The sequence below is a fragment of the Macrotis lagotis genome, chromosome 1 (assembly GCF_037893015.1).
Source record: "Macrotis lagotis isolate mMagLag1 chromosome 1, bilby.v1.9.chrom.fasta, whole genome shotgun sequence".
NCBI lineage: Eukaryota > Metazoa > Chordata > Mammalia > Peramelemorphia > Peramelidae > Macrotis > Macrotis lagotis.
Window position 1 is genome coordinate 875857202 of NC_133658.1, and position 14547 is coordinate 875871748.

A 14547-nucleotide genomic window follows, 5' to 3' on the forward strand; every position below is an offset into this window, starting at 1 on the left:
TACAGCCTAATCTCCCTCCCTCTTTTAGAAATGTAGAATGGAGGAGAGGCCACCTAGCCATGAAGTACTAGATCCTGGATGTCCCTCCCTAACTACACTTATGAACCTCTTATGTCTTTTTTTTTTTTTAGGTTTTTGCAAGGCAATGAGGTTAAGTTACTCGCCCAAGGCCCCACAGCTAGGTCATTATTAAGTGTCTGAGGTTGGATTTGAACTCAGGTCCTCCTGACTCCAGGGCCAGGGCTCTATCCACTGCGCTACCTTGCCACCCCACTCCTATGTCTTTTCACAAAGGTCCTTTGATTGCCTAATCTAGACAGGTTAGGTTAGATCTAGGCTATATCTCTCCACACTACTTAGATACTGAAGCATAGTTTTCCTTCTTTCTTCCTTCCTTCCTCCCTTCCTTTCTTTTCTTTCTTTTTTTCCCAAGGCAGTTGGAGGTTAAATGACTTGCCCAGGGTCACAAAGCTAGTAAGTGTCTGGGGCCAGATTTGAACTCTGCCAGGGTTAAGCTACCTACCCACCTAACTGCCCCAAGGCATAGCTATCTAATACACAACCCAGACACATATACTCTACCTGAGAATGGGTAACACTTTGTTGGAAAAGAGACTTTAAGCTTAAGATCTGGTCTCCTGAGCATCTTGCACTCCCTCTCCTTCCTCATCTCCTACTCTTCAAATTCCTAGCTCCTTCCAGGACCTTTGCTTATTCCTCTTCCTCCACTCCCATGAGACCATTTTGTACAGATTTTATGTTCATTTCTCTTTGAAAATGTTTTCTTTCCTGCTGCTCTGCACACCCCCAGCCCTTGCCCCCACCCCCACGCCCCACACACAAGTACAAGTTGAATGCAAATTCTCTGAAGGCATTTATTCTTGTATTTCAGATTTTCTTAAAGCACTGAGAGATAAATAGCAAAGAGTAAAAGAAATCATTTTAGACAAATTAGTATCAACTCTGATTCTCTACGCAAAGAAAGAAAAACCACACTCCAGATAGAATTTTGTGTTATTTTTATTTCCTGTGATGCCTTGAATTTTTTATTTTTATTTTTTAAGCAGATTTGCCTTCCTGATTCCATTTATCTTCCTCCAAAAATGAAGTGAAATGACCATAGGTTTCAGGAACCCAAACTAGTGAGGAAGAGGTCCCTTGGGAGACAATGGAACCCAGAAAGGTCTTTAGTTAAGGCAGTGAAAAGAGCTCAGAACTTGAAATCTTAAGAGAATATGGTTTAAGCCCATTTCTCTGACTTAACTAGCTGTGTGACTTGGAGTCATTTAATGTCTCTGAACATGGGTTTCTTATTCTTTCAACTTAGGAGGCTAAATTCCATGATTTCTAAGATCTGAGAGGTCTTTAATGCCAACATGCCTTTCCTCACATCTGACATTTAACATATATTGCCTGTATTTTGTCTCTCCTTTTCCTATTAAAATGCTAACTCCGTGTGTTTTGCAGTGTTGGGGGGGGGGTTTAATCACCCACAAATTAGTAAATATTTGTCCAGTGAATGGACAAGACCATGCCTATTAGTTGGGACTAGAATAGGGTAAGAAGTCAGATTTGTTGAATCATAGGTTTAGGTTTAAATGGATCTCAGAAATCATCTCAGATCAATTCCCTCAGAGAATCACAGACTCCTGGAATGGGAGAGACCTCAGTGGTCATCTGGACCATTTTAGAGATGAGGAAACCAAGGTGACCCAGGATTCAAACCCAGGTCCTTTGATTACAAATACAGTTCTCTATCCATTACAGCACAGCACCTTCCCATGCCTCCCTCCCACAAGCACTGTCTCTGGTAGAGACAATTCTTTTTTTCCTCCCTCCTCTCAAGAGTAGAGGACCTTTCATTTGACACAGACATTAACAGGAACAACAATACTATACAACATATATAGCATTTATTATATAGATATGTTTCATATATAACATTTATAAATATAAAACATTTATATATATATGCATACAAACATACACAAACACACACATAAAGATCTGGGTTTGTATTGTCATTTGTTCTTCATTCTTAAAGAAGACAATGATATCAGGGACATGATGCCATGTTATGCACATGAATTGGAATGGGGGGGGTTGTTCTAAGTCACCACTTTCTCCTCCAGGGCCCTCTGGGTCCAGTGGTCAGATATGAATCAGGACAACTGGAGATGGCCCTGGATGAGAAGCAATCGGGGTTAAGTGATTTGCCCAAGGTCACACAAAGAGACAGAAGATAGATAGATAGATAGATAGATAGATAGATAGATAGATAGATAGATAGATAGATAGATAATAGATAGATGATAGATAGATAGAGTCATCATTTTTTCCTTATATGTTCTGATGAGAGTTTTATTTGCTTTCAATGACCTTCAAACAAAAGCTTTGAATTTTATGGACCAAATAGTTGAAAGTTAGGAGTTAGTAAAAGTTAGGAGTTAGTAAAACTACAGAGGACAGTATTCTATATTTTCTGGATAGGGGAAATAAGCTAGACAAATGGATACCCATGCTCTTTGTGGCATCTGAGAGTCTCTGAAACAAGAGTTACATATCCTTTCTTGCCCAATTGTCATTAATAACCTGTCACTTAACTAGCTAGATACCTATAGAAAGTATCTCTGTTCCCTGAGCCTCAGTTTCCTCCCTGTAAAAAATGGTAGATAAATCCATCAATGAATAAGTATTCAGGGGTGGCTAGGCAGTGCAGTGGATAGAGCACCAACCCTGGAGTCAGGAGGACCTGAGTTCAAATGTGAGCTCAGACACTTAATAATTAACTGTGTGACCTCGGGCAAGCCAGTTAACCCCATTGCCTTGCAAAAAAAAAAAAAAAACATTAAAAAAAGTATTCATTAAGCACCAAGTATATTCCAGACACTATAGTAAATGATGAATCTCTAAGGTCACTTCTGTCTGTAACATTCTGCAATTTGGGATAAGGTTCTAAGACAAGATAAGCTCCCTAGCCTCAGAGGGCTCTGTTTTCTCCTCATTGGAGAAAAGACACACCCTTAGAGCCAATCAGCAGGCAATACTCCCACTATCACTGAGTCCAGAATTCCTGCCCTTGATGATCATAAGACCAGGACTGAGTTTCTGGGATGCCTTCCTTGGCTGGGCGGCTCTGTCAGACTCATTCTTCTTCCCCCATTCCAGCCTGCCTCCCCCCACCCCAATCCCCAACAGTGTCCAGAGTCCCCACCTGTCGCACTCCTTTCCATCAACAAGTTTGCCCTCAGAATATCACAGAGCTGGCTTTAGGATGACTAATCTGGGATAATCTCTTTCTGATCTCCACCCCTGATGCTGAAGCTCTCATCCCCACCTCTGACTCTCCCCATCTCCTTTACTGAATCTTAGCATTCTCAGTGAGTTTCCATTCCTTTCCTATGTCCCTACGCCTCTGGCTGAGTATCCCCTTTCTTCATTGAATCCTTATCCCCACACTGAATCTCCTCTCTGAGCTCCCACACTCTATACTGAACTCTCTGCATCCATCCTGAGCTTCCATCCCTTCCCTGTGACCCCACATTCACGTCACTGAGCTCCCATCTTCTATCCTCTGAGTGCCCTAATTTTTTAATAAAATCTGTAGTTTAATTATGTTTTGAAATCCCACAAAACGCTTCTGATAAATGAATCTGCAGTTACTAGGGCTCATAAACACTCTTGGTTTATAAAATTATAATGAAATGTTCATGAAGAAGTCGCTGAAGGGAAAATATGCAATTAAAATGTCCTGTCCCTTAGCTTGTCTGTATACTGTTTAAGTATCTGGTCTATCAATAATCTAGAAAGGGAAAAAGTAAACCAGTTTTTTACAAATCTAACAACACCCCAATTTGCTTTTATTGTGAAAATTAAAACTGACTTATGAGATGATTAAGACACAATCATATCAATACTAAAAATAAAAAAATTTTACTTTGAGAAATCAAAAATATCAAATAGATTCTAAGTGTTCTATGTTGTCCACCCTATTTTTATAACTAAGTCCAAAACTCCATCCCTTCACTAAACCAGGTGCTCACACTGAGTCCCCTCTTTCCATCACTGAGCCCCCATCTCTCTGATTGAACTCCTGTGTTCCACAATGAGTTCCTAATCTTAGTTTATTGCCCCCCCCATTCCCCGAACAAGTGATATTTTAATCTCCTTTCAAAAGTATTCAGTACAGACCAATCAATTAAGCTACCCAGCTGTCAGAGATCCTTTAAGAAAATTCCTTGGTGATATGATTTCTCTGTCATCACATTCAACTGAGATCAGTGTATACCATGGAAACAATGTAAAGACTGGCTGCCTTGGGGGGGAAGCAGGAATGGGGGGAAAAATTGTAAAACTCAAAATAAATAAAATCTTTCTAAAAAAAAAAGAAAATTCCTCATCACTAGAGAACTTCATTAGAGGTCTTCAAATGGAGTGTGATTGAACACTTGATTACTATGTTGCAGAGCAAGTGAGTCAAACTCAAATGACTACAGACCTCTGCAAGCTGCATATTGACTTAGAAGACTTATTCAATAATGTTATCTATGTTGTATGATATGTTTATTCATTTTGTTAAACATTTCCCAATTGCATTTCAATTTTGTTCTGGTTCCGCTCAGGAGCTCTGCCAGCAATCTTTGAGCCTCTGGCAACGATATTCTTTTTTAGGTATGGGTAGATGTAGTAGATGGTTTCTGAGGTTCCTACAACTCTAGGGAGTCTGGGATGAGAGTCTGGTTTTAGACAAGCAAAGTACAGGTCTGATGCTCAGGAAAGACTTGAGAAATTCATCCCCTAAACCACTGCTCTGTGCCCTCCTAACCTAGTCATCACTTTCTACTGGCTACCAGACGTCACCCTGCCTGGGAGGCAGTGATGAAAGTTAGCTCACTTTGAGGGGCTTTGAGATTCAGTTCCTCTTTCCAGGAAGCAAGATGTGAATGATAGCAGTTTGGAAAAATATATAGTATTATATAGTATTCCAAGTGAAAATGAGCAATATTTTTCTCAGAACATAGCTGATGAAAAATTGACTACTCTGGTAGAAGCAGGGGGGGGTGTTAGCTGCAAGAAGGAAATGGTACATGATTGCCCACTGATGATGATGATGATGATGATGATGACATTTATCCTTTTGTTCTCGAAGAAAGCCACTACATCAGAAAGGTGATACCATGACAAGCAATTGGATTTGAGTAAGAGGATGCTGTGCTAAGTCACCAGCCTTTCTTTCTCCTCTGGAACCATCTGGGTCCAGTGGCCAGATATAAATCAGGATGATATCGACTGGAGATAATCCTGAATGTGAGGCAATCAGGGTGAAGTGACTTGCCCAAGGTCACACAGTTGGTAAATGTCAAGCGTCTGAGGTCAAATTCAAACTCCCGTCCACCTAACTCCAAGTTCAATGCTCTATCCACTGCATCACCTAGTTGTCCAGTGTAGACGCTGTGTAGGCTAGTCTCGTTGCTGTACCGCAAAGGGTTGTTTGGTTTTAGCTTACAAGAGAGCATTCAGGGTTGTTGTTTGTCCTTTCTCAAAGAAGACCATGACATCAGGGGAAATGATGCTACAACATGTACATGAATTGGTGCAGTATAAAGTCACCAACCTCGGTTTCCCCCCCCAGAGCCATCTGGGTCCAGCGACCACATATAAATCAGGACAACTAGAGATGATGATTCTAGGCAAATGGGTGAAGTGACTTGTCCAGGGTCACATAACTAGAAATTCAGATTTGAACTCAGGTCCTCCTGACTCCAGGGTCAGCATTCTATCCACTTTGTCACCTAGTAGTCAGGGTCGAGGAGGAGTGTTATATCATGGAAAAATAAAAATCAACAAAGGGTTTTTTTAACCTTAAGAAAAGGAGGGTGGGGGCAGCTAGGTGGCGCAGTGGATAGAACACCGACCCTGGAGTCAGGAGTACCCGAGTTCAAATCCAGCCTCAGACACTTAATTACCTAGCTGTGTGACCTTGAGCAAGTCACTTAACCCCATTGTCTTAAAATAAATAAAATTTTTTTTAAAAAGCAAAGGAGGGTGGTTGCCAATGGATGGAAGCTCACTAGATAGTTTCTGATTGAATAAATCCAGGAATCTACATATGCCTTGAAAAAGAAACAGAAATATACTAAATAAAGTCTATAAGGAGACAGACATTACTATTAGTCTATGGAATTAATTTTTAGGAAAGGTGGCCCTCAGTGGTATCTGAAGGTCTTTCTCTTGCTCAATCTGGGGTGTAAGATGTCTTCAAGAAAGATTAGTATCTCTGGTGTGAGAGCTGTTTTCCATCTTTGATGTCCACCTGAGTCACCTAACTCTCACCTGTGACTCCAAGAAACAGTAGTTCCTCCAGCTTTCACACCCCAATAAATCCTTTTGGTAGTTAGGTTATACCAGGTTGAAGTTAACTGAGGGAGTCTCAAAGCTATCAATGAGTTCATTACAGGAGTGTCTACCCCCCAAGCATGTGAAGACTTCTCCTAGTGGAATGGATAGTTGAGAACAATTTGTTCCAGTGACCTTGAAGGCAGCTAAAGTAGGTGCTGGACAGTTGGGAGCTTAGACCCTGGTCAGAATTGAAGATGTCATGATCATCCACTGTGTCTAGAGCCATCACCATTGTCTTGACTCTGTCTTGCCACTAGACTGTGATGACTTTGGAAGAGAGAATGAGGTCAATGACTTCATGTAATTCTACCTCACTTAAATCTTTCAGGCAGAAATAAAAAATATCACCCATACAATTTTACCATTACTATCACTCTGTGAGCAAAGTTGAATTGAAACTGCTCAAAGAAAACATGAGATATGTCCATTTAGAGAACCCAACTCAGATGAAGAACTGAGTTCACATGAACTATTTGTGCCCAACCTGTGGTAGAGTCTCCCAAACACATATTAGTGCAATCAGACTTGACTTGACTCTAACACAGGGATGTAGTTTTGATCTTCTTTGATAATGAAGGACAAGAACCAACCAGCTCACTCTCCAGGATTTTAAATGTTTTTTCAAAGCGATCTAAAATACTGAGGAAAGGATGCCATTAGTAAACAGATAAGACAGGAGCAAATGGGGGAGGGTGCTGAAATGAACTTAATTCAGGATAAGTTGGAGTCTGCCTATGCAAGGCTTTAAATGACCCACTGAGGCAAATCCCAATGACCTTGTCTGGTCATTGCATGTCTGAGCTTTGAGGCATTCAGCCAAAGGCTTGTTCAAAGTTCTTGCGTGGTCGGAAATGATCCCAAGTAACTGTGGTTATCAGCATCCTGTGTATCCAGGAGACTGGTAATTCTCACAAAGAGAGCCATCTCTTGTTGTCCTGATCCATATCTGGTCACAGGATGACCCAGATGCCTCTGGAGGAAAAAGTGAGGTTGGTAATTTTGCTTAGCCCTCCCTTATTTAAATACAATTTACTGTATGTCATGGCATCACTTTCCTGATGTCGTGGTTCTTTTTGAGAAGAAAGGGCAAACAATAACCACAATGAAGGCATTATAGAGGGTATGAGAGGCAGTGTGGTAGAATGGAAAGTGAGTTCAACTTGGAGTCTGTGGACCCGGGTTAGAATCCCCACCCTGAGGCTTACCACCTGTGTGACATTAGGTAAGGATTTTCACTTTTCTGGGCTCAATTTCTTCATCTATGAAATTAGGAAATTGAATTATATAATTGCCAAGGTCCCTTCCAGCTCAAAATCTATAAGCCTGAAAGGGAAAAGGGAATTGCAAAGGGAATAAGGACCCTGGGGTTCTAGATCCACTTTTAACTGGATTACTTTAAGCAATTAACTTTCTCTCCCCCCCCCACTCTTCTTAGTAGGGGTAGCTTAGATTCAAAATAGCCTGAGTTCAAGTCCTGTCTCAGACATTGACCAGTTGTGTAATTCTAAGCAAGTCAGCTAATTCTCTTTCTACCTCAATTTCCTCACCTGGAACAAAGATGATAAATAGCACCTTCCCTCCCTATTAGGATAATAAAAGGAAATACTATTGGAAAGTATTTTGCAAACCTTAAAGTGATCAACAAATGATTAAGTATAAAATGGAGCAGTTGGACTCTGACATTCTGTGTTCCAAGATTCCTTCTAGCTCTGATCTACTATGTTCTAAGACCCTCATTTTTCTAGCATTCTCTAAGTTTCCTTCCAGCTCTGACATCCTGTGTTCTAAGGTCCCTTTCAGATCTGATGTTCCATTTTCTTATATTCCAAGCTTAACATTATGAATACTAGTGTTTCCATTAACCTTTTATAGGCCAATAAATGGGAAAGCAATAAGAGTTCTTTTTTTTTAGGGTTTTTATTTTATTTTGCAAGGCAAACAGGATTAAGTGGCTTGCCCAAGGCCACACAGCTAGGTAATTATTAAATGTCTGAGACCGGATTTGAACCCAGGTACTCCTGACTCCAAGGCCAGTGCTTTATACACTACGACACCTAGCTGCCCCAAGAGTTCTTTTTTTTAAAAATTATTTATTGTGATATTTTGTAATTTGTCTCATTCTCTCCCTCCCAGTCAGCATTAGAAAATGTCTATCTTTGACACAGATATGTAGATATATATATATATATAAAACCATACAATACATACTTCTATAGATCAGTTCTTTTTCTTGGAGCATCTTCTTTCATAAGTCCACAGTTGGTATGAATGATCATAATATTCAAAATAACAGCCATTTGCCATTTTTGAACAATATTGCTGTTTCAGTTCTCTTGCTTCTGCTTATTTCATTCTGCATTATTTCATGCAAATCATTCCAGGTTTTTTCTAAAAATCAACCAGCTCATCATTGCTTACACACTGGAATATTCCATCACAATCATAAAGGACAGATTTTTTAGTCATTCCCCAACTAACGGACATTCTCTCAGTTTCCAGTTCTTTGCCCCCACAAAGAGAACTGCTATAAATATTTCAGAATATATATATAGGCTTTTTTCCTTTTTGCCTGATCTCCTTATGAAACAGAGCTAACATTGGCATTGCTGAGCCAGTAAACATTCTTTTTTTTTTAGATTTGTTATCACAAAACAATTATTGGGAAAAGGGGAGGAAATGATAATGGGGGAAGGAAAGGAGGAGTGGGTGTGTATATGAACATGGATTGGTGTTGTGTGGGTATGTATTGGTGACAGAGAATGGAGGGACAAAAGAAGGAGTGCTGGCAATAAAAATGTTTGGGTGTCATAATTTATATGGATGTATGTTCAGAATGGTTGTACATGTGTGGCCTATATTAGATTGCTTTCAGTCAGGGAAGGGGGAGGAAAGGGAGGGAGGAAGAAAAATGTAAAACTCAAAAACTAGCAAAAAATGAAAACTATTGTATGTAGTCAGGCAAATAGAAAGACAGATGATAGATAAAGAGCTAAATAAATAAGTAAAGAGAAGAACAAAAAGATAAATGGATATATAGATAGATAGGTAGATAGATAAACAAATAAATAGATGGATAAATAAATAAGCAAAGAGAAAAAATAAATAAATGAATGGATAAATACATAGATACATAGCCAGATAGATTGATAGATAAGTAAAGAGAAAGCTAGATGATAGATAAGTAAAGAGAAAAATGGATACTTAGATAAATAGGTAGATTGATAAACAGACATAAATAAGTAAAGGGAAAAATAGATATGTAAAGAGAAAGCTAGATGATAGATAAGTAAAGAGAAAAATGGATACTTAGATAAATAGGTAGATTGATAAACAGACATAAATAAGTAAAGGGAAATTAGATATGTAAAGAGAAAAATAAATGGATAGATAAATAAAGAGAAAAATGAATAGATAGAAGATAGATAAAAAGAAAAAAGAATAGCTAGAAAGATAAAGAGAAAAATAAGTGAATGGATAGATAAATATTAAGTAGAGGAAAATGATCAGCTAGGCAGACAGATAAGTAAAGAGAAAAATAAATGCATAGACAGATAATAGGTAGGTAGACAGGTAAGAAGGTACGGAGATAGATACACAGAGGGGATGAAACTGTTGGGGATTCGGGGAGAACGCATGTGAACAAACGCACGATGATGCTTGCCCTTCGTTCTCGGAGCCCATGCCAGGGAGGCGATGCCCTGACAGGCACATGAATTGGATTGGGGGGGGGGGGGGCTAGGCTAAGTCCCCAGCCTCACTTTCTCCCCCAGAGTCATCTGGGTCCAGGGGCCAGACACGGATCAGGACCGGAGCCATCGCCCCACTCCAAACTCCAAGCCAAACTCGGCCAAGAAAAGCCGGGCTCGGGCTGGTGGAAGGTGGCCAAAGCAACTGAGCTGGGGCGACCGGGGACTTTTCGGGGTTCACCCCCCGCCCAGGGGCAGGTCCAGGCCCGACGACCAATGAGGCGGCAGCTCGGCGGGGGGCCCCACCCCCGGGCTGCCGCTGGATAAGGCTGGGCGCCGTGGCCCCGGGGCCAGCCGCTGGCGCGGGTTCACCTAAGGCAGGTGGCGGCCCCGGCCCCCGGCTCCCAGCAGCCAGCACCCCGGCCCCCGACCTCCCAGCAGCCAGCACCCCGGCCCCCGACCCCCAGCAGCCAGCACCCCGGCCCCCGGCTCCCAGCAGCCAGCACCCCGGCCCCCGGCCCCCAGCAGCCAGCACCCCGGCCCCCCGGGAGCGAGAGCGAGGACGATGCCGCAGCAGCGGACCGTGCGCCTCCAGTTCGGGAACCGCATCGAGGCGGTGTGCGTGCTGGGCTCTCCGCTCTCGGTCGATGTCTACAGGTGAGCGCCTTGGGGCCCGGACGCCTGCGCCCCCACCCCCAGGGCCCCGGGCCAGGGGGCAGCCTCCCTGCCGCTGCGCCTCGCCCCCGCCTGGGCTCCTGCGGGGCCCCGCGCTCTGCCCCGGGGGCTCCCTCTTCCCCCCAGCCACGATGACCCTCCCCGGTCCCCCCTCCTCCCCTTCGGTGAGCCCCCCCATTCTTGCCCAGCCCACTGTCCCGACTCCTACTCTCTCTGGCTCGCGTCTCCGCTGCCTCCGATCGCCTAGCACCTCCTCTTGCCTCTCTCCGGTTCCCCGCACCCCCTCTTCTGCTGGTCCCACGGTGGTGGATCTGGCGCCTCTCTTTTATCCCCAGCTCGGAATAGGTGCGGGTTGTTACTGACGGGTCCCCCTTGTCACCACCATCCGAGCCCCATCCATCTTCGAGCCTCCTTCACCCCCCCATCCCATTCTCCAGTTTTCTCTGTCCTAATCTTCCCCCCCACCCCCGTGCCCAGTTCCCTGCGTTGTTCCCATGCTCCTCCTGCTCCTATTGCTGTCCTTCCCAACTCTCCTCTGCGCCTCTGCCCTGGTGCCGCTCTCTCTCTACCCCAAATAGGCTTCAGCCCGTGCCCCCAAGCCCTCTTCCTCTTTCTGGCCTGGCCCATTTCCTTTTCATCTCATTTCCCCATACCCACTGAGTTTCTTTCCCTATATATAGCCCCTTCTACTTCTCCCACTTTGCTCTGCTTTTCTCCTTATAATTCCCTAGTTTCTTCTGGGTTTCTCTCCCTTCCTTTCGTCTCCTGAGCCCACATTATTTTTTTCCTCCCCCTCTCTCCTTTCCCCACTTTCCCCATCTCTTTTCTCCATACCTTCCCTGCTAACATCTTCCCTCACCATTGCCCCAACGTCATCTTTTTCCCTTAAGCCGTTCACTCCAGTTTTCCCACTCCCCCCCCTTCTTCATCCACCTCCTCCTTGTGTCCTCCTTGGCCCCAGTTCGGCCTTCCTTGACTTCTGCTCCCTCTCCTTCCCTCCCTGTCCCCACTCTAGTTTCTCTTTCTCCCTGTATCTCAGCTGAGTTCTCTGGAAAGGGTGAACTCAGACCCAGAGCTTACCCCTTAGAGAGGACAGGAGAGATGTGATTCCAGAACTCTTGGCCCCCTGGGGCTGCCTTACAGCTAATGTTTCAAAACCCCAAAGGGATGACGTTAGTGATCTTTTCTGAACTGTGACCAAGGAGCTCCTGTCCCAGAATCCTTCCCCAGACTTCACCTCTCTGAATTCTGATAGAGTCTGTGGTACATCCAGAGGGTTGTTTTCCCCAAGTTTAAGGGTCACTCTTGTTGATGATGACAATGTTGATGTTCAATTGTGTCTGACTCTTGGTGATCCCATTAGGCATTTTCTTGGCAAAAAATATGGGAGTAATTTGCCATTTCCTTCTCCAGCTCATTTCATGGATGAAGAAACTGAGGCAGAGTTAAGGGACTTGCCAAGGATCACACAGTCACTAAGTGTAGGAGGCCAGATCTGAAAACAGGAAGATGGCTCTTCCTGACTCCAGGTCTAGAATTCTATGCATATGGTACCAACTAGTTTGGGGTTTTTTTAGATACTCCCTATTGGTCCATTTCCCCTTTTTCCTTTGGGTGTGAGGGTGCATGAAAAGTAGAAAAAGGGAACCCAACCTCCAGGGGTCAGGTTAGAGATAGCAGTAACTAGAATAGGACTCCCACAGATAGGGGGAGGTGTCCCCCTGCTCTGCCCCAACCCCTTTCTTGTCTCCTATTGAATATAAGTTGAAAGAAGCATTTTCCAGTCCCCTTGGCAATACAGCCACTCAATGGAGTGACACATCTCCCACTCCTACCTAGGCACACTCAGTAGAGAAAAAAAGGGCATACATACATAATACCAGCCAAAGAAACTCACCAAGCACCTTCTCAGAGGTAAATGAAGAAGGTCCCAGAAATATGCTTTTGAATTATATTCTCAGGGCTAGACACGGTGTCTGGCCCAAAAAGCACTTAGTAGAACTTGTTGGCTGATTAACTAGCCAGGCCAATATAGCAGAAGCCAAGATTTGAAAAGGAGCCCAGAGAATATCTAATCTGACCAGTATCTAAATAGGCATCTAGTCGAGAACAAATAGCATCCCCATGAGGCCACACCATGAAGAAGAACATTAGGCATTCCAGTTTCTATTGCTCCTTCCCCTACACAGTAGGCCAGGGAAAGATTCTTCCAAATGGAGTCCTTGGGTATTAGAAAGAGTCCCTTCACTTTCATCATTTCAGTTCAACTAATACTTATTTTTTAATGTATTTTTATTTTTGTTTATTGCAAGGCAATGGGGTTAAGTGATTTGTCCAAGGTCATATGGCTAAGTAAGTATTAAATGTCTGAGGCTGGATTTGAACTCGAGTTGTCCTGACTCCAGGGTCAGTGTTCTATCCACTATGTTACCAGCTGCCCCTTGTTTTTTTTATTTTTATTATGATTTTTTAATTTTATTTTTTTCAATTACATGTGAAAATAGTTTTCAACATTCGTTTTTTATAAGAATTTGAGTTCCACATTTTTCTGGCTCCTTCCCTTCCCTCCTCCATCCCCATGACTGCAAGTAAGGAGAGAGATCATACATGTACAGTCATTCAGCTAATACTTATAAAACACATATTAAGTGTGAAAGGCACCATACTAATCATTAGAGATACAAAGACAAAAGAAAACAATACCTGCCCTCAAGGTGCTTACGTTCTATTGGAGATCGTAACGTTGTCACAGACAAATCAATACAAAGTATATGCAAAGTCACTTTTAGGGGAAGAGAGTGCTAATTAGGACAGTTTTCTCTGTCCTAATCTCTCTTCCCCCATCCCCAGTTCCCTGCGTTGTTCCCATGCTCTTCCTGCTCCTGCTCCAGTCCTTTCCAACTCTCTCCTCTGCTCCTCTCTGCCCCAATATAGGCTTCAGTCTGTGCCCCCAAACCTTCTTCCTCTTTCTGGCCTGGCATTTTCTAAAAGTAGATGAGCAGAGCAGACTTCAGGAACCAAGGCACTGACATTATAAGAGAAAATGCTGTTGATGAGAAACACTTTTTCAGACCAGAGAATGAATGTCAGAGGAGGTGAAATGAGACTTCTGGGTGAGAGTCAAAGGGTGAAAGGCTTTAAATGCCAACATGGGTCTGAATCTTAACTTGCAAGTAACAAGGAGCTATTGAAAAGAATTGGTTTTGTTATCTGGTCAGACATATCTGAGGAATATCCATCTGTCAGGTGGGCTGGTGATGGGCTGGAGATGGACTAAGGCAGGGAGACCAATAAGGAGACCCCCTGCCATGACACAGAGAAGAGGTAATGAGTCTCTGAATAAGGTGCTTTGGTGGGAGAGGAAGAAAAGGAAACAGACGTGAGAGATTTGGGGAAGGTAGCATTGAGAAGACTTGGCACATGATCGGACATGAGTATGTCGGATCCAGCTGCTCATTGTTAAATTTTAGTGTGAGCATTTACACCTCATAAATTTCAATTGCCGCAAATTGGGGCTTGATTTATTGCTTATTGGTTGTCTGAAATTAAGAAAGTGTTATTAACACAGATTAAACTTATAAATGTATTTATACTTCCCCTCCCAGAGAGCCTGGTTGTTTAACATTTACCAGCACTCCCCTATATTGCTCTATAAATATTGTTTAAACACAGCAAGAGTTCAATAGAAGGCTCAGTGAATGAAATCATCACCAGATTGAGAGGCCTGGTGATTGTAGGCTGATAATAATCATAGTAATAATAAATGACATTTATCTGGCACTTTAAT

General features: G+C 42.9%; 1 protein-coding gene across 1 annotated transcript in view; it reads left to right on the forward strand.

Annotated features, from left to right (window-relative positions):
* Nucleotides 1–10636: 10636 nt before the first annotated feature.
* The window catches only part of LOC141509079 (protein-arginine deiminase type-2), a 63578-nt gene continuing 59667 nt past the window's right edge, over nucleotides 10637–14547 (forward strand). The window contains exon 1 of the mRNA XM_074218294.1: nucleotides 10637–10742. Within this exon, the coding sequence (XP_074074395.1) occupies nucleotides 10651–10742 (92 nt within the window). The 5' untranslated portion in view covers nucleotides 10637–10650. The remainder of the gene's footprint in view (nucleotides 10743–14547) is intronic.